This window comes from Oncorhynchus clarkii, chromosome 6, assembly GCF_045791955.1.
Source record: "Oncorhynchus clarkii lewisi isolate Uvic-CL-2024 chromosome 6, UVic_Ocla_1.0, whole genome shotgun sequence".
Lineage (NCBI taxonomy): Eukaryota > Metazoa > Chordata > Actinopteri > Salmoniformes > Salmonidae > Oncorhynchus > Oncorhynchus clarkii.
Window position 1 is genome coordinate 45,203,957 of NC_092152.1, and position 25,432 is coordinate 45,229,388.

The following is a 25,432-nucleotide window of genomic DNA, read 5'->3' on the forward strand; positions in this document are numbered from 1 at the left end:
GGACCTGTCTATAGACAGAATCATCACAACTTGCTGCCTCGGCTAGGAAGAGATCGCTTACCACACCCCAGGGTTCATTGCAGACAAAACAACAACAAAAACGGTCTGTCTGCAACAGGATAAGACACCTCTGGAGAAGGAGCAGACACCTAGACCAGAACTAAAAACATCAGTGGGGGGAGGGCCACAGCATGATAACAAACACCACAACATCAAACACACAGGGACCGGCAGCAGGCTTTGGCAACACAGTGCACTTGGCAGCGGTGGCAGGCGAGCAGCTCTGTATGCCTCCAGCCACATTCTCTTTCTGTCTTAGTCTCTCTTCTTTCTCTCACTCTCTCTCCTCTCCCTGTCTCTCCCCGACCAACCGTGTTGTGGTTACAGACATAAATTGCAATTACATCTGGAAAGAGAGAGAGAGAGAGAGAGAGAGAGAGAGAGAGAGAGAGAGAGAGAGAGAGAGAGAGAAAGAAAGAAAGAGACTGAGAAACAGAGAGAGAGAGAGAGGACTTTACATAAATGTAGTCTTAACTCCACGTGCCACGCCGAGAACACACAGCCAGGGATATTTATACATGAGAGATGAGAGGAAAGGAGAAAGAGAGAGGCACAGAAAGAGACAGTGAGAGAGGAGGAGGACAATAAGAAGGTCGATGACTTGTCAAAGGTTAATAAGCCAGCCTTTCTAAAGTCTTTCCAAACTAGCTGCCAAGTGTTAACGACCTGCAGGACTCATTCATGAGGGGGAAAACATATCTGCAGCACACCAGTATTGACTCAACACCTCTCTCTTTATACAGTGTAAATGTCTCCATGGTCAATGTCTCAATGGCCACTCTCTGTGTATCGGCCTAAAGAATGCACAACGTTCCCACTCCGGGGGAACACAAAAGGTCAGTTTAGCAGCAACACACTACGCAACTCCCGATAAGGGTCAGTCTGCCCACACAGATCATAAACGATATCTACGGTCTTTAATGTCATTGTGTGGGCCATGCTAAGAGCGGACAGCGTGGGGTCACTTTAGCTTCTTAGCTAACGCTGTGGGTTCATTTACATCTAACTACGTGATGCCATAAAGAGAGAAGCTCATTAGCACTTCCTGGTTATGAATGCTGTGATGTCACAAAGGGAGATGGAGATTTTAAAAACACCCCTGTCATAAAAGACTCTTCACTCACAGTCAGGCAATTTAAGATGCTCCTCATGGCTGGATCTCTACCTACCTACACTAATGTGTGTGTGTTTGTGTCTCAGTGCCCTACAGTAACACAGGAAGGTATTTTGGGGCTTGGACAGGATCCCAGAGGCCCATTAACGATGCCACCACCTTACCGACGGGTTGTCAACACCTTAACAACTCTCACACACACATGTACACAAGCACTGACACGCACGCTCACGCACACACACACCTCACCGCCTGGAACAGACTCATCTGTCTCTCCGGGAATGTTAAGTATCATTGCACCAAGGAAATAATACTTATCACTGACTGTGTTTATAAGTTCTTCTCTCTCTCTGTAGTTCTCTCTCTCTCTTTCACTTTCTGTCTTTACCTCTGTTGATCTCTCTCCATTACTCCATTACTCATGTCCTTATACATTTCTGTGTTTGTGAGTTTATTTCTCTGTATGTCTATATGAAGAGTTTATTTCCCAAAAACGCTATATCCACCATTAAAAAAAATAATTGTGTGTGTAAAATATTACTGTTCTCAGATTTTCTATTCATAGATGCTATATATTTATTGTTTAACTGGAATGGAATGCTCGTATCCTGTATATTTGACTGGTATATGTGGTTGTCTCGCATACTGTAGCTAGCAGTGTTGTAATACTTGAGTCCAGGACTCTGACTCGCCTTCTCGTGACTTGTATTTGCACGTGGACTGCATAGGCTACTATGATAGGCAGAATATTAGCAGCACTGGCTGCACAGAGCAGCAAGGGTTTTGTTCTCTAGCAGTGGGAAGGATGTGCCACACCTGGCATTTGCAGCCTACATCAGCTGGTGAGCTGCGGGAGAGCATGGTATGAGTGTGGGAGAGCATGGTATGAGTGTGGGAGAGCATGGTATGAGTGTGGAAGAGCATGGTATGAGTGTGGGAGAGCATGGTATGAGTGTGGGAGAGCGTGGTATGAGTGTGGGAGAGCGTGGTATGAGTGTGGGAGAGCGTGGTATGAGTGTGGGAGAGCGTGGTATGAGTGTGGGAGAGCATGGTATGAGTGTGGGAGAGCATGGTATGAGTGTGGGAGAGCATGGTATGAGTGTGGACAGACAGGCACCGCTCCGGCTTCGCCTCCAATCATAGGCTACACATCGAGCAATAGACTCTCTTGCTTCCCCGTAACCACCAGTCACCAGCCTACTAGTTAGCTTTGCCTGGTTAAGAAACACAAATTACTTTACGAAATTGGTAACAATACTAGTATTGAGTTTAATGGTAAAACAACAGTCTAGCTATTTGTCTCTTTCCCCTTGAGTATAGAAAAGTACGCTGTCTTTGTCGTCTCGCTCTACCCTGCCACTTTCCCCCCTGCATCCCATTGCCAGGTTCTGACAAGTCTCCCAAATATCAGTGGGTGATTACAAAAAAGTAGCCGAGAGCCTAACTTAACATTCATTTATGTAGTAAATAAGTAGTGAAACACAGGTATTGAGTATAACTTGTGAGGTAGTGATTAATAGTAAATTTGTGTTTTTTGTTCATGAGGGAGTGGCGATATATTGCCATCTGGTTGCGACTAGAAAAAAATTGCACAATAGATTTACATTTTAGCGGATGCTCTTATCGTGAGCAACTTACAGTGTTTGTGTTGGTGTTGCAAGCACCATGCACTACCAACTGAGCCACACAGGACAATAAGACCTATTACAAATTGAGGGACCCGTCTCGACCATTGGTGACTTGGACTCGATTTGAACTTCAACTATAGGGACTCGTGACTTATTACAAATGTAATAAATAATAATAATAATACAATAATAACAATAATAATAATAATGATTATCTTAGGATGAATGCCCTTACTGTACATCGCTCTGTATATGAGCATGCCAAATGACTAACATGTCAAATGTACAGTTGAAGTCGGAAGTATACATTCATCTTAGCCAAATACATTTAAACTCAGTTTTCACAATTCCTGACATTTAATCCTAGTACAAATTCCCTGTCTTAGGTCAGTTAGGATCAGCACTTTATTTTAAGAATGTGAAATGTCAGAATAATAGTAGAGGGAATTATTTATTTCAGCTTTTATTTCTTTCATCGCATTCCCAGTGGGTCAGAAGTTTGCATACACTCAATTAGTATTTGGTAGCATTGCCTTTAAATTGTTTAACTTGGGTCAAACGTTTTGGGTAGGCTTCCACAAAATTCCCACAATAAGTTGGGTGAATTTTGGCCCATTCTTCCTGACAGAGCTGATGTAACTGAGTCAGGTTTGTGGGCCTCCTTGCTTGCACATGCTTTTTCAGTTCTGCCCATACATTTTCTATAGGATTGAGGTCAGGGCTTTGTGATGGCCACTCCAATACCTTGACTTTGTTGTCCTTAACCTATTTTGCCACAACTTTGGAAGTATGCTTGGGGTCATTGTCCATTTGGAAGACCCATTTGCCACCAAGCTTTAACTTCCTGACTGATGTCTTGAGATGTTGCTTCAATATATCCACTTAATTTTCCCTTCCTCATGCCATCTATTTTGTGATGTGTACCAGTCCCTCCTGCAGCAAAGCACCCCCACAACCTGATGCTGCCACCCATGTGCTTCACGGTTGGGATGGTGTTCTTCAGCTTGCAAGCCTCCCTCTTTTTCCTCCAAACATAACAATGGTCATTATGGTCAAACAGTTCTATTTGTGTTTCATCAGACCAGAGGACATTTCTCCAAAAAGTACGATCTTTGTACCCATGTGCAGTTGCAAAACGTAGTCTGGCTTTTTTATGGCGGTTTTGGAGCAGTGGCTTCTTCCTTGCGGCCTTTCAAGTTATGTTGATATAGGACTAGTTTTACTGTGGATATACCGGTAGATACTTTTGTACCTGTTTCCTCCATCATCTTCACAAGGTCCTTTGCTGTTGTTCTGGGATTGATTTTCACTTTTCACACCAAAGTACATTCATCTCTAGGAGACAGAACGCATCTCCTTCCTGAGCGGTATGACGGCAGCGTGGTCCCATGGTGTTTATACTTGCATACTATTGCTTGTACAGATGAACGTGGTACCTTCAGGCGTTTGGAAATTGCTCCCAAGGATGAACCAGACTTGTGGAGGTCTACATTTTTTGGGGGGGTCTTGGCTGATTTCGTTTGATTTCCCCATGATGTCAAGCAAAGAGGCACTGAGTTTGAAGGTAGGCCTTGAAATACATCCACAGGTACACCTCCAAATGACTCAAATTATGTAAATCAGCCTTTCAGAAGCTTCTAAAGCCATGACATTTTCTGAAATTTTCCAAGCTGTTTAAAGGCACAGTCAACTTAGTGTATGTAAACTTTTGACCCACTGGAATTGTGATACAGTGAATTATAAGTGAAATAATCTGTCTGTAAACAATTGTTGGAAAAATGACTTGTGTCATGCACAGAGTAGATGTCCTAACCGACTTTCCAAAACTATAGTTTGTTAACAAGACATTTGTGGAGTGGTTGAAAAATGTGTTTTAATGACACCAACCTAAGTGTATGTAAACTTCCGACTTCAACTGTATATATATTTTTAAATATTGATGGCACAAATGTATAATTCGTACATTTATTTATACAAAATGTAGTTATTTGTTACATTTGACTGTGTATAACTCAGAAGTACTACTTATTTCTCTGAGAGTGAGGCGTTTATATATAGCATTTAGCAAAAAAACGTGACTTTTTGTCTCTGAAATGAAACCACCAAGTGATTGATTTTAAACAAACAGAGTACATGTCTGTCATTGAACAACCATATAATGAAAAAAAAACACCAATTTATTTCATAATCTATTTAAACAATAAATGACCAGCATTTCTGAAAATAGATATACAGTACCAGTCAAAACATTGAAGGGTTCTTCTTTATTTGAACTATTTTCTACTTTGTAGAATAACAGTGAAGACAAAACTATGAAATAACACATATGGAATCACGTAGTAACCAAAAAAGTGTTAATCAAATCAAAATATATTTTATATTTTGGATTATTCTAAGTAGCCACTCAACCAGCTTCCCCTGGAATGCTTTTCCAAACGTCTTGAAGGAGTTCCTACATATTTTGAGCACTTGTTGGCTGCTTTTCCTAACACTCTGCGCTCCAACTCATCCCAAACCATCTCAATTGGGTTGAGGTCGGGTGATTGTGGAGGCCAGGTCATCTGATGCAGCACTCCATCACTCTTCTTCTTGGTCAATTAGCCCTTACACAGCCTGGAGGTGTGTTTTGGGTCATTGTCCTGTTGAAAAACAAATTATAGTCCCACTAAGCGCAAACTAGATGGGATGCTGTATTGCTGCAGAATGCTGTGGAAGTCATGCTGGTTAAGTGTGCCTTGAATTCTAAATAAACCACCGACAGTGTAATCAACAAAGCACCACCACACCATTACACCTGCGGAGATCCTCCGTTCTACATTCATCTCACAAAGACAGGGCGGTTGGAAACAAAAATCTCAAATTTGGACTCATCAAAGCAAACGACAAATATCCACCGGTCTAATGTCCATTGTACTTGTTTCTTGGCCCAAGCAAGTCTCTTCTTCTTCTTAGTGTCCTTTAGTAGTGGTTTCATTGCAGCAATTTGACCATTAAGGGCGGCTGATTCACACAGTCTCCTCTGAACAGTTGAGGTTCAAATGTGTCTGTTACTTGAACTCTGTGAAGCATTTATTTGGGCTGCAATTTCTGAGGCTGGTAACTCTGCAGGAGATGTAAGTCTGGGTCTTCCTTTCCTGTGGCGGTCCTCATGAGAGCCAGTTTCATCATAGCGCTTGATGGTTCTTGCGACTGCACTTGAAGAAACTTTTAAAGTTCTTGACATTTTCCAGATTTTACTGACCTTCATGTCTTAAAGTAATGATGGACTGTTGTTTCTCTTTGCTTATTTGAGCTATTTCTTTCCATAATATGGACTTGGTCTTTACCAAATAGGGCTATCTTCTGTATGCCACCGCTATCTTGTCACAACACTACCGATTGGCTCAAGAAGGAAAGAAATTCAGCAAATGTACTTTTAACAAGGCACACCTGTTAATTGAAATGCATTTCAGGCGACCACCTCATGAAGCTGGTTGAGACAATGCCAAGAGTGTTGCAAAGCTGTCATCAAGGCAAAGGGTGGCTACTTTCAAGAATCTCAAATCTAAAATATATTTGGATTTCTTTAACACTTTTTTGGTTATTACATGATTCCATATGTGTTATTTCATAGTTGTGATGTCTACGCTATTATTCTACAATGTAGGAAATAGTAAAAAATAAAGAAAAACCCTTGAATGAGTAGGTTTGTCCAAACTTTTGACTGGTACTGTATAGTGTTCTGGAATGAAACTCCTCATACTCAGACTAAAACGTATAAAAACAGCGAGTCTTATTAGGGTCAGGACAGCTCTGTTCTGCTCTGTTTTACTCCAGCATGATTTATGAGCAACAAAATTAAACAGAGAGAATATGCCATAACTCCCATAGGAAAAAAAAGAGATGTGGAGACATTCTAGTTAGTGTTATTAAAGAGAGAGGGTGTTTCCTGCTTTATGTCTTTATGTGTGTCTGTGTGTTTTATTCTTGATCCAGGGCTTTAGACATCATAAATCCAGCCTGTTGTAAATGAGGCACTGCAACAAGGCTTTCATAAAACACATACTTTGTCTGTGTGTGTTTGTGCACCATAAAACACAGTGTGGTGAAGGGGGGTTATTGGTGGTTATGGCAGTGAAACAGGTCTCAGTAAGACAATAGACAGCTGATTTTTAAACAGAATGTTGTTTTTATTTTACCCAGCCTTCTTTGCTTTTACTACTCCTCGGGGATGAAGGTGTCACCCCTCTGGTGTAGAAGGGGGAGATTTTGAGGGTCTGTGTATACTCATGTGTGTATGTATGTGTGTGTGTGTGCCCATCTTAATCTTTTATTTTTATTGGCCAGTCTGAGATATGGCTTTTTCTTTGCAACTCTGCCTAGAAGGCCAGCATCCCGGAGTCGCCTCGTCACTGTTGACGTTGAGACTGGTGTTTTGCGGGTACTATTTAATGAAGCTGCCAGTTGAGGACCTGTGAGGTGTCTGTTTCTCAAACTAGACACTCTAATGTACTTGTCCTCCTGCTCAGTTGTGCACTGGGGCCTCCCACTCCTCTTTCTATTCTGGTTAGAGACAGTTTGCACTGTTCTGTGAAGGGAGTAGTACACAGAGTTGTATGAGATCTTCAGTTTCTTGGCAATTTCTCACGTGGAATTGCTTTCATTTCTCAGAACAAGAATAGACTGACGAGTTTGAGAAGAAAGTTCTTTGTTTCTGGCCATTTTGAGCCTGTAATCGAAATGCTGATGCTCCAGATACTCAACTAGTCTAAAGAAGGTCAGATTTATTGCTTCTTTAATCAGAACAAGAGTTTTCAGCTGTGCTAACATAATTGCAAAAGGGTTTTCTAATGTTCAATAAGCCTTTTTAAATTATAAACTTGGACTAGCTAACACAACGTGCCATTGGAACACAGGAGTGATCGTTGCTGATAATGGGTCTCTGTACGCTTAGGTAGATATTCCATAAAACATCTGCCGTTTCCAGCTACAATAGTCTTTCACAACATTAACTATGTCTACACTGTATTTCTGATCAATTTTATGTTATTTTAATGGACAAAAAATTGTATTTTCTCTCAAAAACAAGGACATTTCAACGTAGTGTAGGTAGGGGTAAAGTGACTAGGCAACAGGATAGATAATAAACAGTAGCAGGAGTGTATGTGATCAGTCAATGCAGATAGTTTGGGTAGCTATTTGGTTAACTTTTTAGTGTTCTTATGGCTTGGGGGTAGAAGCTTTTCAGGGTCCTGTTGGTTCCAGTCTTGGTGCATTGGTACTGCTTGCCATGCGGTAGCAGAGAGAACAGTCTGTGACTTGGGTAGCTGTACTCTTTGACAATTTTTAAGGGCTTCCTCTGACACCGCTTGGTATAGAGGTTCTGGATGGTAGGGAGCTCAGCCCCAGTGATGAACTGGGCCGTACGCACTACCCCCTGTAGCGCCTTGCAGTTGATGCCAAGCAGTTGCCATACGAAGCGGTGATGCAGCCAGTCAAGATAGTCTCAATGGTGCAGCTATAGATTTTTTGGAAGATCTGTGGGCCCATGTCAAGTCTTTTCAGCCTCCTGTGGTGGAAGAGGCATTGTCGTGCCTTCTTCACGACTGTGTTGATGTGTGTGGAACATGTTAATTCCTTAGTGATGTGGTCACTGAGGAACTTGAAGCTCTCGACACGCTCTACTACAGCCCCATCGATGTGGTTTGGGGCGTGCTCGGCCCTCTGTTTCCTGTAGTCCACAATCAGCTCACTGCCCTCCTATCTATAGGCGGTCTAATCGCCATCGGTGATTAGGCATATCACTGTCGTTTCGTCAACAAATGTAATGTTGGTGTTGGAGTCGTACTTCGCCACGCAGTCGTGTGTGAACAGGAGGGGACTAAATACGCACCCCTGAGGGGCCCCCGTGTTAAGGGTCAGCATGGCGGATGTGTTGTTGCCTACCCTCACCACCTGGGGGCGGCCCGTCAGGAAGTCCAGGATCCAGTTGCAGAGGGAGGTGTTCAGTCCCAGTGTCCTGAGCTTAGTGATTTGCTTTAACAGATTGCCTCATCTGTGGATCTGTTGCGGCGGTATGCGTAATTGGAGTGGTTCCAGGGTGTTTGGGATGATGTTGTTGACGTGAGCCATGATCAGCCTTTCAAAGTATTTTATGGCTACAGATGTGAGTGCTACGGGGCGATAGTCATTTAAACAGTTTACCTTGGCGTTCTTAGCCACAGGGACTATGGTGGTCTGCTTGTAAAATGTAGGTATTACAGACTGAGTCAGGGAGAGGTTGAAAATGTCAGTGAAGACACCCGCCAGCTGGTCAGCGCATGTTCTGAGTATGCGTCCTGTAATCCGCCTGGCCCTGTGTGTATGTCTGTGTGTGCTTGCTGCATGTGTATGTCTGTGTGTGTGTGTTCGTGCATCCTATGTGTGTGCATGGTGCACTGTGTGTGTCTGCCTGCCTAATCTGTTTGTGTGTGTGTGTGTGTGTGTGTGTGTGTGTGTGTGTGTGTGTGTGTGTGTGTGTGTGTGTGTGTGTGTGTGTTGGCTAGATGTGTTACAACACGACAGAGAGATAGAAGACAGAGGAGATCAATGCGTTTGCCTGAGGGCCCCTAGCAGAAGAAGCTAATTAAAGGAAGAGAACAGAACACAACTCTGTTCTAAATTAATAATTAGAGGGCTTTCTGTGTGCCTGACTGAACCAGGGAACAAAGGAGAGAACATTTCAAATGGCCGCTGTGCCATGCACACACACGTATACACCATAGACGTTAAAACCAGTGGATAGTAATAGCGCTGACGTCACCCATGTATTCCTATGGACAACTCCCAATAGCGCATGAAGCCGGAAGTATTTGAATTTGAAGCTGAAATGGGGCTGAATGGGGCTGAATGGCACAAAAAAAAATTATAATGATTGTGGTAAAAGTAGCTGTAACCGGCAAAGGCTCATTGTCGATGTAGTTGTTTTCATCCTGTCAACCTTAATGTCTATGGCATGAGGTTGCGAGATGACTCTTCGCCTGCCGGCCCGTGATTGGTCTGTGTCAGCAGGGTGGTCCTGTGTGACGACAAATGTAGTAGTCAGAATTGATCACTATTTAATGAAATGTCTCGATTTGTAGCCAACTTTCTTTTTTTTTGTTTACTCCATGTGGGGATCGATCATAATAAACACGTTTAAAACACGAGGCCAAAACAGCCATCTAAAAATGTTTTTTTTTTTTGTACGTTCTGCCGATCGTAACTTACATAGGCGTTTTCTAGAGGACAGACGAATACACAGCACTTGCACGCACGCACACACTGCAGTGTGTGTCCTGGGGAGATAGGCTTCTATTTCATCGGCGGATCCGATGGAGATGAAAAGCATGGCTTTCCTAAATGTCTGTCTGCCCCTGTGGGGTTCTTTCAGAAGCGCTTGAATGATTTATGATTTTAGTAGGATCCCCATTAGCCGACGCCAATGGCGACAGCTAGTCTTCCTGCAGTCCGACACATAACAGACCCCGGGAAGGCTAGCTCTTCAAATTCATCATTATCCTCTTTCAAAGTGAACAACGTGTCTTTCGTGATTTTAATAACTGTGACAGCAGGTTGCTTTAGCTACCGTTTAGACCACAGGGAAGTTCTCATACGTCCTGGTGTGTGTGTGTGTGGGTGTGTGTGTGTGTTCCAATGTAAACGGCACAGTGGTTTGTGTAGAATAGCATGCGAAAAGACGTCTGTCAAGGCAGAGGGTTCAGACTATATTTAAGAAATTCGGATGATTCTTATCTCTTCAATATTCTTTGATGGGCTCTTCCCATTTGACCCAAGAAGAAGACCATGTGAGCCAGGAGACATCGAGGGTGACATGTCTTTAACAGAAAAAGCAGACAACAGAATGCCATTCTTGACGGTCTCATTCCCATAGGACATCTGGCCCTCTTGGCCTGGACATTCCCTAACTTAAGTCCTTACTGACATTTTGAATGGGACTGTTTGTGTGTGGATTGAGTCCTAATTCACAAGAATACATTACTCACAGAGCAGGTTCATTTATCAATGAGGATAATATGGTGGTTCCTCTATATACACTCTATATAAACTACAGTATCCCATACAAACTATCCCCATATCCCATACAAGCTCTCCCATATAAGCTATCCCATATCCCATATAAGCTATCCCATATCCCATACAAGCTATTTCATAGGCTATATGCATTTTGTCTGGACTTGGCTTTGCTCTGATGATTCCTATGTAAGAGGGTCACCATGCTACAGTATTTCTCTTCTCTTGTTTCTCCAGACAAAGGTTTGATAACAAGCGTCTACTTGTTTCTATTAAAGGCCAGTCTGTATAACTACCTCTCCTTGACATCAATCCACTTAATTCCCTAATGACAATGACCCTATTTAGACTATGTAACAGAGATAGACAGAAAGGGAGAGAGAGAGAAATACTAATCTACCAAGTGATTCTCTCTTGTTTTTGTCCCGTTCCTCCGTCCCCTCTACTTCCCCCCTAGGGATACGAAAAGCTTGTTTGTACCTGTGTGCAGGCATTTACCCCCAGGGGTAATGTGGGCGGAGTTGTGAGAGGTCAGGGGTCATTGAGACCCAACAAAGAGTTTACTCATTGGAGAGGGGTCTGGAACAGACAGGTGAGAGGGGCAGCTTATACTGACAGACAGGCGTCAGGGCTGAGACAGAGATTAGTCATACAGACACATTCACACACAGGCATGTACGCACACAGACACACACTCTTGCTCACATGCACATTTGTGTGTGTGTGCGTGTGCGTGTGTGTGTGTGTGTGTGTGTGTGTGTGTGTGTAAAGGGGTGGAGAGGATGAGACCACCTACCATAGACTTTCATCTGTCTCTAACAGGAGTGACCATGATGAGAATAACGACCACAATAACACAACTTGAAAGTCTCTCTGGTTTAAACAACAAACCAGGTATGTCTGTGTGTGTTGAAAACATACTGCCTTTTATCTACTGTCAGGAGCAGTATTTTGCCACTACATATTTGGTATTTAGTCAGGATCATTACGAGATGATAATAATGCTTCAAAATACGTTTTTCCCATATTCTCTGTACTAGATGCCCTGGAAAAAAAAGACAATCAGATGATCACAGTTGCATTAAATCATCTATCTGTGGGGAGGGGATGCATAAAAAACTCCTTAAGCCACTGAGCGGCCCGCGTTTCACTTTCACCCCCCACAATGGCGCCATTGAGTTGCCAGAACAATGGTCCCTGTGCTCTCCTGGGCCTGGAATGGCTGGTCAGTTACACGAAGGGCCTGAATGGAGGGAGAGTTCTCAGTCTCAGGTGTCCTATGTGAACAGTCTCACTCCTACTGAGGGGAGATGATATGACTTTGACTCTCTCCTGAACTGTTTAATTCTCCAGCTCCGGAGTGAAGTTTCCCCTAGCACCTAAATACAGATCTAGGATCAGCTTCCCCTCACCCAATCCTAACATTAACCATTAGTGGGGGAAACTGACCCCAGATCAGCGTCTAGGGGACACTTCAACCTACACCAACTCTGCAGGTGGAGCAAGATGGCAACTGATTAAAAAACTGGGTTGTTTTTACCTACCTTGGTTGAATGCATTGATTGTCGTTCTGGTTAAAGAGAAAAGGATAAAAATTTCAAATATATTACCATGCGACACTGACCACATGACACGACCACAGACAAACTCCAGGGACGAGTGATATATTGCAACCAAGGGATCATATATCGCATCATAACCTTTTCCTTTATAGCATAATAAAACAGAACATATATGTAGCGTAATAATAAATCAATGGACCATCTCATAAAAACGGCAGACAGATAGCGTGGTAATGACGGTGTGGAAGTATTTCTGGTAACAGAATCAGTGATCACACTTTGAAGTGCACCAGGTAGCGTCAGGCTTTACCCCTGTCCTCCCGAATCAATCACGACTAACACCCTTCAGCGACTGTCTTTACTTTGAACTTCAATGCACAGAGCAAACATGTACATTAGCATGTCCTCTGTCTGATGAAGGCCTCTGCATAGACCGAAATGACCTCACTGTACGAAATGACCTCACTGTACGAAATGACCTCACTGTACGAAATGACCTCACTGTACGTTTTTTAAACTTGATTTATAATACATATTTATTTTTATAATACACATTTCAGGTGCAACAGGAAAAGGCAGCTTTAAGTTTTACCTCGCTCCTCTAATCAATCACAAATAAGATCCTTGAGGGACTTGCCTTTGAACTTTCTCCAGGTAAGTTCGTTTGGATATCCTCTAATGATTTGCTTGACATGTCAACTGCACTAAAGAAAAACATGTATAGCATATACTTTTAGCATATTGGCTATTCTCCACAGTTCAATTGTCCCTGGATGGAATAATATGTATGTTTATGAAGTATACATATGAGTCATGGGATTATCCCTTCTTTGAACTGAAAATGTAAACATGCTGTAAAGAACAAATTGTTAGTGTTGAGTGCAGCAGAGAAAACTGAGAGGCTGTATCTGAAGACAGGAATGCACAGTAGTGACACACAGAGCCTGTTTTTCCTGATCATATGGCTGGTTGTTGAGAGATGAGCTCTTCGCCTCACTCACTTCAATGTCTCAAAGTCTCTTTGTTTTTTAGAGAACGCTCAAGGAGTACAGTGTGTGTGTGTGTGCGTGCTTGCTTGCGTGCGTGCGTGCGTGTGTGTGTGTGTGTGTGTGCATGTTTCAGAGAAGGCTCCAGGACTTTAGTTCCCGGAGCCCTCCCCCTGACACCGCCAGAAAGCTCTTCGATCTGTGTCATTCTCAGACAGATGGAAGAGGGAAAGTGGTGGGGTGACTTCATCAAGTAAATTCACAAATGCTTCATTTGTAAATGATGTCTGCGTTGGAGTGTGCCCCTTGCTATCTGTAAATTTAAAAAAATATCAAGAACGTTGTGCCGTTTGGTTCGCTTACTATCAGATTTTTCTTTTAGGTATATTTAAAACCAAATACTTTTAGACTTCTACTCAAGTACTATTTTACCAGGTGACTTACACTTTTACTTGAGTCATTTTCTATTAAAGTACAGCTACTTTACTTATACTCAAGTATAACAATTGGGTACTTTTTCCACCACTGAGTATTCTATAACTACAAAATGTTTCTGAAAAACACACCTGCAAAAAGGTGAAAGGTCACAACAGACTCAAGGTAGTGGGACAGGAATGTTTCTGCAACATCCTACTATGAGGATAGGCCTACAGCTTTTTTTGCCACCAAGGGTTCTATTGGCGCAGGCCTGGCTCAGGGTAGAGTGGGCTTGGCTCTATTGTAAGTTTGGCTGTGGGGGTTTACAGGGATTTATCTGGTACATTCCCCACACCTCATTAACCACTGGTGATCTCTCACAGAACACCATTACACCCCATTCTTCCCTTCCTCCTCTTCCCTAACCCTCCCAGCCAGCCCCAAGAATGTAGTAGGCAGGAGGGGACAGGGAGAGAGAGAGACTGTGGCCACTACTCCTCTGTGTGACTCAAGCCTACTCCTCTCAGTCTTCAGCTGTCCTCTCAGTCTTCAGCTGTCCTCTCAGTCTTCAGCTGTCCTCTCAGCCTCTGGAGGCCAAATCCATCCATCCAACAATGCGTGGGTTGCTGAAAAGGCAGTGCGTGTGCGTGCGTGTGTGTACTTTAGGTGTCTACCTCTCTCTTTCTCGTTCGACTGACCTATTTCACACAAGTGTCCATATATCCATGAGTGTCTGGACCAGAGCGATCCCATGCCCTTTGTGTCAGAGCGGAACAGTCCGACCCTCCCATCCATCCATCCATTCGTATGGCTGAAGTAAGAGCTAAGCTGATTACTTATCTCAGGGAAATTGAGGCCAGCCTTTGTTGCAGTGCAGATGGGTTGGCTGGGTCACCATAGTGCTCCCTGCCTCCATGCATATTTTGTCTGTTGTCTTCCGGGCTGGACTGGTGCAGCCAGCCTGTCCTGTAACCTACCCCTGTGCCGTGTGTGTGTTCCACCTCCTCTGCCTGCTTCGAGCATTGCCTATATTGAATGCAGATCTACACACACCCTCCCTGCTCCCCTTTCTGCCCTGGCTTTACAGTAGATAGACACACTGTGTTACTGAATAAAGAGACAATTGAGATAAAGAAAGGAAGGGAAGGGCCCTGAGCGAGGCATCTACAATGAAGACAGATGAGAACGTGCCTGTTCTGTCTTGAGGAGACAGTTCTGCCCTAAGGGCATCCAGCGAGAAGAGAGTGCGTTCTAGAACACGAAACCAAGTCGTCTGATCTTATTGTGAAACCACAGTCGCCACATGGTTCTGCCTGCCTTCACCTCCAGCCATGCCCTTTCTCAATGTGTTCTTCTGCATCTAAAAGGTAGCGTCTAAGTGAAAGAAAGAACACACTTTCTGTCAGTGTCTTCTCACAAGATCATGACAAACAATGAGAGCCTCAGAGCTCCTGTGGTTTTTCAGAAAGGGATCTGGGTCGTCTGCGTTCCCTTTTGTCTGTTTTGGTTGCAAAACTAATACCGTCACCGAAACAAAGAAGGTTCTTCGAGGAAGGAAGGCTCAACACAACTCTCTCCCTTGAGTATCTTACCTGGTTACTTTCGGATGATCTCATTTCGCTCTTTTGTAGCTTTGGCAACAATTTGTGTGTTTTCTATACCTGTTCGCGCCTCTCCCTGTAGGCCTTTACAGACACTTCCCACCACTTGGCTCCAACCCTTCTAATTCCGTGTACCCTGCGGGCACAACCCATGTGGAATTCCGGGTCTCTGGCAACGTTTGGAGCTGCCGATCTGCGGTCAAGAATGCCAAGATCATCTCAGCCCATGCTGCCCTTCAGTCCCTTGACTTTTTGTCCCTGGCGGAGACATCCAGAGAACACTGCTACGTCAGCTGTTTTCGCTTTGTCTGACTACGTTTTCTGTCAAATTCTAAGAGCATGTGGTTGTCACAGTGGTGGCACAGTGCTACTAATTCCTCCTAACTGGAGATTTTCTCTTCTCCTTCTCTCACCTGAACATCTCCTCATTTGAATTCCGTGCTGTCACTGTCACTTGTCCACTCAAGCTTAAAATAGTTTTCACCTATCGCTCACCAGGTGCCCTTGGAGAATTCCTCAATGATCTTAACACCTTGATAAGCTTCATACTTGGTGACATCAACCCCCGATGTCAGGCTTCAATTTATGTCTTTCCAACTCTCTTTCTCCTTCTAGCTGCTTTTCACCTCACCCTTTCCCAATCCCCATCCAACTCACAAGGCAGGCAATACGCTTGACCTCACCTTTACTAGAGGCTGTTTGCCTACTAAACTCACTGCAACCCCCCGCCTGGTCTCTGATCATTACTTTGGTTCCATTTCTTTCTCCCTTTCCTCCAACCCTAGCCCCTCAGCCCCTACCCAAAGGGTCATGCGCCATCGCAATCTTTGCTCTCCTCCCTCCTCCCTCTCTGCGGATGACTTTCTCAACCACTTTGAAAAGAAGGTTGACGGCATCCGCTCCTCATTCACTTAGCCTATTGAGTCTACTGGTCCCACTCACACAGAACTACCCTACACCTCGACCTGAAATCCTGCGACTAGTGAGGTTTGGCCGACAACCTGCCCGCTCAACCCCATCCCCTCCCTTCTCCAGACCATCACTGGAGACCTTATCCCCTTCCTCACTTCCCTCATCAACTCATCCCTGAACACTGGCTGCATCCCCTCTGACTTCAAAATGGCCAAGATGCTCCCAAGAAACCAACACTTGACTTATCTGACGTAAAACTGTAGACCTGCCTCCCTTTCTTTTCTTTCCAAAACAATTGAGCGTGCTGTCTTTGATCAACTCTCTCGTTATCTCCCTCAAAATAATCTTCTTGACCCTAACCAGTCAGGCTTCAAGACGGGTCACTCAACTGAGACTGCTGTTCTATGTTTTACAGAGGCTCGCCACACTGCCAAAGCTGACTCTCTCCCCTCTGTTCTCATTATCCTAGATCTATCCGCTGTCTTTGCAACTGTGAACCATCATTACTGGTGTCCCCCAGGGCTCGGTTCTAGGCCCTCTCCTCTTCTCTCTATACACCAAGTCACTTGGCTCTGTCATATCCTCACATGGTCTCTCCTATCATTGCTATGCAGATGACACTCAATTACTTTTCTCCTTCCCTCTTCTGACACCCAGGTGGCGACACACATCTCTGCATACCTGGCAGATATCTCAGCTTAGACGTCGGCCCACAACATCAAGTTTAACCCGACAAGACTGAGCTGCTCTTCCTACCGGAAAAGGCCTGCCTGCTCCATCACGGTTGACAACTCCACAGTGTCGCCCTCCCAGAGTGCAAAGAACCTTGGTGTGACTCTGGACAAAACCCTGTCATTCTCTGCAAACATCAAAGCAGTGACTCACTTCTGCAGCATGCTCTAGAACATCCGTAGAGTACAACCCTACCTCACACAGGAAGCGACACAGGTCCTATTCCAGGCCCTTGTCATCTCCTGTCTGGACTACTGCAACTCGCTGTTGGCTGGGCTCCCCGCTTGTACCATCATACCCCTGCAACTTATCCATAACGCTGCAGCCCGCCTGGTTTTCAATCTGTAGAAGTTATCCCATGTCAATCCGCTACTCCGCACACTCCACTGGTTTCCAGCTAAAGCTCGCATCCACTACAAGATGGTGCTTGCCTACGTAACAGCAAGAGGAACTGCCCCTCCCTACCTTCAGGCTATGCTCAAACCCTACACTCCAACCCGAGCACTCCGTTCCGCCACCTCTGGTCTCTTGGCTCTCCCACCCCTACGGGAGGGCAGCTCTCGCTCAGCTCAGTCCAAGCTCATCTCTTTCCTGGCACCCAAAATGGTGGAACCAGCTTCCCCCTGAAGATAAAACAGCAGAGTCCCTGCCCATCTTCCTACCTCTTCAAAGAGTATCTTAAATAATCCCTCTCCTCACCTCGACCCCCCCCCCAAAAAAAAAATGTTTAAAAAAAAATATAAAAAAAATCTAGCTCTGACTTTGCTGATAGCTACTTTATTGATGAAAAGTGTACTTACTATGTCTCACCTAGCTATCTTAAGATGAATGCACTAACTGTAAGACGCTCTGGATAAGAGCATCTGCTAAATGACTCAAATGTAAATGTTTTTGTTGGTCTACATGTGGTTTGGTCTGTGTTTTCGTGTGGCAGCTTGGCCATTCATTAAGGCTCTGTCTGTATCTGCCAGGATTGATCAGTAAGTCGTCCCACTGTGCCCTGTTATCTAGGGTCACGCCAGCTTGGCGGGCAGTGGCTCCACCTCGTTAGTTTTGTGTCCAGGCTGGTCGCGTGAGGTCAATGAAATTAGAGAAGAACTCTGCTTGTAATATTCTTAAGTAGTTGGTTGTGTAGGTCTGAAATAGGCATTGGTACTGTAAGAGTGTGGACCTTCATACGGGGTCAAACAGGCCTGTCAAGATCTATTATGTGACATTTGTTAACACTGGCAGTGTCAAATGACACTGGTTATAATTGGTTATATGTTAAGTTATGTATCCAGTAGGTCTCTGAGGTCCACTGGCACTGGCTTTTTAACTATCTCAAAGCCTAGGACCAAGAGGCATGGAGAGGCAGCCTTTAGTTACTATGCTCCCAGCCACTGGAATAGCCTCCCAGAGAACCTGAGGGGGGCCGAAACTGTGGACATACACAACCGTTCAAAAGTTTGGGGTCACTTAGAAATGTCCTTAGAAATGACAAGCACATTTTTTTGTCCATTAAAATAACATCAACTTGATCAGAAATACAGTGTAGTCATTGTTAATGTTGTAAATGACTATTGTAGCTGGAAATGGCAGATTTTTTAAAATGGATATCTACATAGGCGTACAGAGGCCCATTATCAGCAACCATCACCCCTGTGTTCCAATGGCACGTTGTGTTAGCTAATCCAAGTTTACCATTTTAAAAGGCTAATTGAACATTAGAAAACCCTTTTGCAATTATGTTAGCACAGCTGAAAACTGTTGTTCTGATTAAAGAAGCAATAAAACTGTCCTTCTTTAGACTTGTTGAATATCTGGAGCATCAGCATTTGTGGGTTCGATTACAGGCTCAAAATGGCCAGAAACAAAGAACTTTCTTCTGAAACTCGTCAGTCTATTCTTGTTCTGAGAAATGAAGGCTATTCCATGCAAGAAATTGCCAAGAAACTGAAGATCTCGTACAACGCTGTGTACTACTCCCTTCACAGAACAGCGCAAACTGGCTCTAACCAGAATAGAAAGAGGGAGGCCCCGGTGCACAACTGAGCAAGAGGACAAGTACATTAGAGTGTCTAGTTTGAGAAACAGACGCCTCACAAGTCCTCAACTGGCAGCTTCATTAAATAGTACCCTCAAAACACCAGTCTCAACGTCAACAGTGACGAGGTGACTCCGGGATGCTGGCCTTCTAGGCAGAGTTGCAAAGAAAAAGCCATATCTCAGACTGGCCAATAAAAAGAAAAGATTAACATGGGAAAAATAACACAGACACTGGACAGAGGAACTCTGCCTAGAAGGCCAGCATTCCGGAGTCGCCTCTTCACTGTTGACATTGCGACTGGTATCTTAAAACACACCTTTTTAGCTTTGTTTTTCCTTAGGGTTTTTTTTTTGTCGTTGAGTTTTTATTATTATATTGTTTTTTATTCGCTTATGTTTGTAAATATTTTCCCTGTGAAGCACATTGCGTTGCATTCCATGTCTGGAATGTGCTGTTTAAATAATGCCTAATTTGATAATGTGGTTTAAGTTAGAAACATAAAGAATGGGAGTGTTTTCAGCCCAGAGCACTGACACACATCACAGTCGAGTCTAGTAGCACTGACTGTGAGTTCAGGTCATGTCCAGTCTGTGATTGAGTTGACTGGTTGATGCATTAGGCACCGTCTCTCTCTCTCGCGGTTCATTCTCCCAGCCAGTGATAAAGGAAGGGAGGAGGATGTAACGTATGTGGTGATGAGACTGTTCCAGGCTGGGCTGATGGGATTACAGACAGAGAGAGAGACAGACAGCTCTACCAGGTCTGTGACAAGCCAGTAGAAAACATGCATAGATGCAACAACACACACACGCACACTGCTCTGCTGAGCGGACTGACAGCTAATAGAGATAGTCGGCACGCTGATATTAATGTAAACACACACACTAACACTGGGATTTAAAAAAAAGGATACACACACACACATGCATAGACTTACAGACGTGTTAACATGCACACAAATACTCACAAACATGTATGTATACACACACAATTCACATGCACACACAGTAACACACCCACATACGGTAAGTAGGGAAACCCACACAGTGTGACTGACTGACTGACAGTTCATATCGAACAGACAGGCCCAGACATAGCAGGGCTGGTGATGAGAGGCAATTAGGCACATTCTTCAGGATGATAATAGCTCAGTAAAACCCTGCTGACGACCTATAAACATTTTCATAACTACTGTATCTATCTGTCCGAATGAGAGACCGGGAGATGAACAGATGATCATGCAAATGGTACAGGGCCTCCGGGCTTCAGGTCGGCCAGGGTGTAATACAGGAACACAGGGCGTTGACTCCATGAGTCAACACACACAAGCATGCACACACACAGAACAAGACACACACACACACAGCCACTTACTCTGACAGGTGGAGATGTCACAGTATCTCCAGTAGATTCCTTCTTCGTGGTCAGCGATGTAACACCACGGCTGGACGTCACCATCAGGGTTCCTGGAAGGAGGGATGAAGAGAGAGACGGGAGATGGAGGGGAAATAAGGGGGAGAAAACAGAAATAAAAATAGGTTATCGACCAAAAAACTGGACACTGAATATTGCGGGAGAGATGATTTTGAGATTGTGTCTGTCTGTGGTGCAAATTATCATCTCCCTACTGCAACACCCACACTAGGCGCTAGCTAGTCGCTTTGCTCTGTTTGTTATGTTAGCCTGTCCTCAGTGGCCTGACCATGCATGTCCAGCAGACCCCGGCCTAGACAGTGGGCTCTCAGACAGGCAGACAGTGGCCTAAAGGAACGTTGGGGTCTTTGTTCTGGTTGAGACAGAGAACTGTCCTGGGGCGAGAATGGAGCAGGGTCTTTTGTCTGAAGGGGCCACGGTCATTTGAACCGCCACTCTGCACTTTTAACCCTTCAAACCTGACAGCCTGGCCCCTTTTGGCCCCAGGTGGCACTTTGGCTGTTTTGGTTTCACTGACGGGAAGGGAGGGAGAACATACACACATCCAGACAGGGCCTTTGAGCAACTGTTAGTTTCTGTGAACTGTCTATACTGTATGTGTGCTTTGTTCAATTAATTTTACTACTTACTTACCCTTTATAATGGGTTTAATGGAGAGTTTGACAAGGGTTTATAAGAAGGTTATAAACTGTTAATTACATAATAAATAGCTACATAGACACCATTTGGAGCACATATCCCAGTGTGTGGAATAGGCTTGGGTGGTATCCAGATTGTTATACCTTCGTACCGACCTTGCGCCATAACGGAATATTTTGTAATACCGGCACTGAACACAAGGGGTGCTATTTTCAAACCCCACTGATCCTCTGTAATCTGAAGGTTAGCAAAGCTAACAAGTACATCTCAAATCCCATAGAGAATGCTAACTAAAGGCTAACTAAATGCTAACGAGCACATTGCCAACATTTTATGCAGTGTCTGTACAGGACAGATGTCCCAGCTTATAAAGTTATATAAGTGACTCCAAAATGCTACTCACAGTTTGCTGCACGCACAAAACAAATATTACACAGCAAGGCTCTTGATCCAGGGGGGGATTCTCTACTGTTACCAAGCGAAGCTAGATTTTGGAAGAAGCTAACGAGTTAGCTAGATAGCTAATTAGCGACTAAATTAGCAAACCAAATGCACAACCGCACGGCATTTAGCACATTTTAGAAATGTTACTTTATAGATATAAGATACCTTGCAAATGCTGCACAACAGTGAGTGACTCACAAGACTCCAGTCTCTCGCTGTTGTGTGCTGGTAAACAAACACCAAGTGCCTGGGGACTACCGGTAAGTTGTATAATTAAAAATTATGTGACAGGTGAAATGAAGAACGCAATCTTCGTTATCTCTTAGCGTATTGCACAAGTTGACTGCAGGTATTTAACTTAAGTAGGTACAAATATTCAAATGTATAAAATTAACGTCAACGAAATTGTTTCAACGATATTGATGGTAATGAAAAACCATCCCGTGGCTATTTCCAGATACCCAGGTATACAGTATATACTGTACGGTATACCACCAAAGCCTAGTATGGAGCCTTTTTTTCAATAAGGTGCACAGGCAACAAAAAAAACCATCCTAAGTCAATTGGGGAAGGATCTTCTTTAGGAGCATTACTGTTGTCCTTTCCTCAGCTCTGACTGTAATTGCCCGGGACCTATTCTCTTCTTTTCTATTCTCTTTTGACGTTCTTCATTGTAAAAATGCCAGGGGCCTCAGCTATCCCATTTCAGCCCTATTGTGGGGGGAATTCTGAAGGGCGTTTCCATTCCTTTTCTTCTCCTATCAAAAAAACTTTCCAGGGTCTCTTCCTCTCCTTTCACAGGGCAGAAAAAGGGTTTTTGAGCAAGATGCCATTTTAGGAACAGGGATATTGTTCTTGTTCGTAAGGGGAAGCTTTAACCTAGGGATGGGGATGAAGTCGAGTTATGTACTGTGGACATTTGGATCTTTTTTTCCCTCCGTTAGGAGAAAATAATCCCTCTCTTCCTCCTAACCGTGGACTCGTCTCCCAAATGGCAGCCTATTCCCTATATAGTGCGCTACTTTTGACCTGGTTCAAAAGTAGTTCACTATGTAGGTAATAAGGTGCCATTTAGCACTCTACCTGGCTATGCAGCCATATATTCTTTCTCGTATCTCATACCCTAAATATGAAACACTGGAATTGTTTTCATTTCCTTTATTTCCATGTAAATCTAGTGTAAAGTGCAGCCTGCCACACACACGGGAAACACAGTACTTGTTTTCCACTCGGATTGGGACACTCTCGTCCAGGGTTGTGAAACTCATTCCATGGAGGGCCTAGTGTCTGCAGGTGTTTAGTTTCCCCTTTCAATTAAGCCAAAGACAATAAAGTGTGGGGAGTTCCTTACTAATTAGTGACCTGAATTCATCAATCAAGTACAAGGGAGGAGCGAAAACCCGCAGACACTCGACCCTGCGTGGAACGAGTGTGACACCTGTGCTCTAGCCTGACCTTCTCCATTATCTCTATGGTAATACACCCAGTCTCTGGAGCTGTTAGGGCTGACACCTGTTTGTCTGGGGGGAGGGGATACTATCCTGACGGTAAAGATAGGGGAGGCTAGGTTCAAATCTCTAGGGAACAAACACACGCTACACGCAAATGTACAAAAGCACATGCACGCAAATAGAAACACGCACACATAAGCGCGCACACACACACTACTCTACACCAATGCACTCACACAAACACAAATTGGACTTGTCAAACTGCTCTATTTGGTATGAGGTTATCCATCACCTATAGTCAATAATCTAATTAACCTAATCACAGCCTCAGGAGGGCATCATCCTGAACACACACACACACACACACACACACACACACACACACACACACACACACACACACACACACACACACACACACACACACACACACACACACACACACACACAACCGGTAGCTTTGATCAACAAACGATCCGTTTTCTGTCCCTGTCCTGAGCCCCCTGTGATGGAGGGAGGGAGGGAGGGAGGGGGTGGAGGTGAGGAGAGGGGTGAATGACTGGGTAAACCCACATGAAAGAGGAGAGGCATTATCCCCAACCTCGAGGTGAACATGGAGGATGGAGAGGACAGGTGGAGAATGGGCTGTGGTAGGGAGAGAGAATCCATCATTTGAACCTGTTAGTACAGAGAAAGACTGCTGCCTAAGTGGAGATGCCCTGGCTCTGATATAGTAGCTCTAGGGGCGTATGGATTTGGTGTGGGTGTGTGTGTGTGTTTTGTATGTGTGTGTGTGTAGTGTGGTGTAGTGTGGGGGGGGCTGGCAGGAGGGGGTTGGGGGGTGTACTGTGTTTGTGTCTGTGTTTAACTCCTCTGTTTTAGCTAGCTGCTAGGCGGTGTTTTAACTGGGCAGTGTGTCTTACATCTGAGAACAGAGAAAAACAGCTGTTCCCCGCTGGCCGCTGTTCAAAAGACTTTTCTTTAATAACCATTTTCCAAGTAACCCTCATCATAAAATGTATGATAAACTTAAAAATATCTGGCACAGCGTAGCCATAAAAAGCTCTGAATCGTCAACATCAGAGAGGAGAAAAACCTGCAGTGCTGAGCAGCACAGAGCTGGGCTGGAAATAACATGCTTTTCTGTGTGAGGTGGTCGGTCTGTTCACCCAGGACTCATGCTATTAGCAAGCCACTAGCCTGCGGTTCAGAGCTGGGTTCAAACACTATTTGAAATAATTTCCAATACTGTGCTTGTTTGAGCTTGCCTGTTGCAATGGAACCAATAGAAGGGTCCCACAGCTGCAAACCCCACACATCTGGGACTCAAACTGCAAATGCTGAAAGTATTTGAAATTGTATTAGCTTAGTATTTGGCCACGCACTGAAGCCACAGAGAAAATATGATAGCTGAAAACCCCTTTGGAAAATGACTGTGTAAAACTGCTGAAGAGGGTTTGAGAGGCTTGTTAGGTTTAGGTTGAGGTCAGGAGAGGATCAGAGGCTGACTGTCAATTTCCCTCGAGAGCACAGAGAGAGACACAGAGAGAGAGAGAGAGAGAGAGAGAGAGAGAGAGAGAGAGAGAGAGACAGAGAGACAGAGAGAGAGAGAGATAGAGAGACAGAGAGAGAGAGAGAGAGAGAGAGAGAGAGAGAGAGAGAGAGAGAGAGAGAGAGAGAGAGAGAGTTCTAAACAGTGACAGGGGTTGGCTTTCGTTTTAGTGATAGCTTCACTGTCAAATCCGTGTATTAGTTTGTGGCCAGCGACTTTTATACAGAGAGTGCCACAAATTGTCTGTGCCATTTCAATTTGAAAATGACAACAGCGTTATAAGTCCTGGCTGTGACAGACTATACACATCCCCAATCTGATGTAATTCCACAAAATGTTATGTAGTGAAATTGCAAGCTTGTGAAATGTAACACGTTTTGTCCACCATAGGAAATTAGCATAATATAACAATGAAATATGTCAAATTAATTATATATTTTAATATATGATGATAGTAAACATAGCACACTCAAACATTTTTACAGCAATTACTTCTATTTCTTCCTACTTTAGCAATGGCGAGAGTTTAAAAATGCTGCTAAGCACAATTTCTCCTGGCGCTCAAGACTAGAGCCCTCTGTGGTCATAAAAAAATCCCAGTGGCACTTATTGTAAGAGTAGAGGTGTAAACTCCGGTGTCATGGCTAAATTCCCAACCTGGCCCCATTCCATCATGGCCACCTAATCATCCTCCTCTTTCCTAATGGGCATATATCACTCCACACCTCTCCACCTGATAGCTGATGTGTGGTGAGCATCCTGTCACAAAACTGGTTGCCGTGCATCATCCAGGTGGGTGCCACACGTTTCTGGGGGATAAGGTGAGCTTCCCCCTACTAT

At 44.2% G+C, this 25,432-nt stretch overlaps 1 protein-coding gene across 1 annotated transcript in view; it reads right to left on the reverse strand.

The window, feature by feature from the left end:
- LOC139411205 (kremen protein 1-like) overlaps positions 1–25,432 on the reverse strand; it is a 111,369-nt gene that overhangs the window by 27,494 nt on the left and 58,443 nt on the right. Inside the window, exon 3 of the mRNA XM_071157141.1 lies at positions 20,447–20,538. Within this exon, the coding sequence (XP_071013242.1) occupies positions 20,447–20,538 (92 nt within the window). The remainder of the gene's footprint in view (positions 1–20,446; positions 20,539–25,432) is intronic.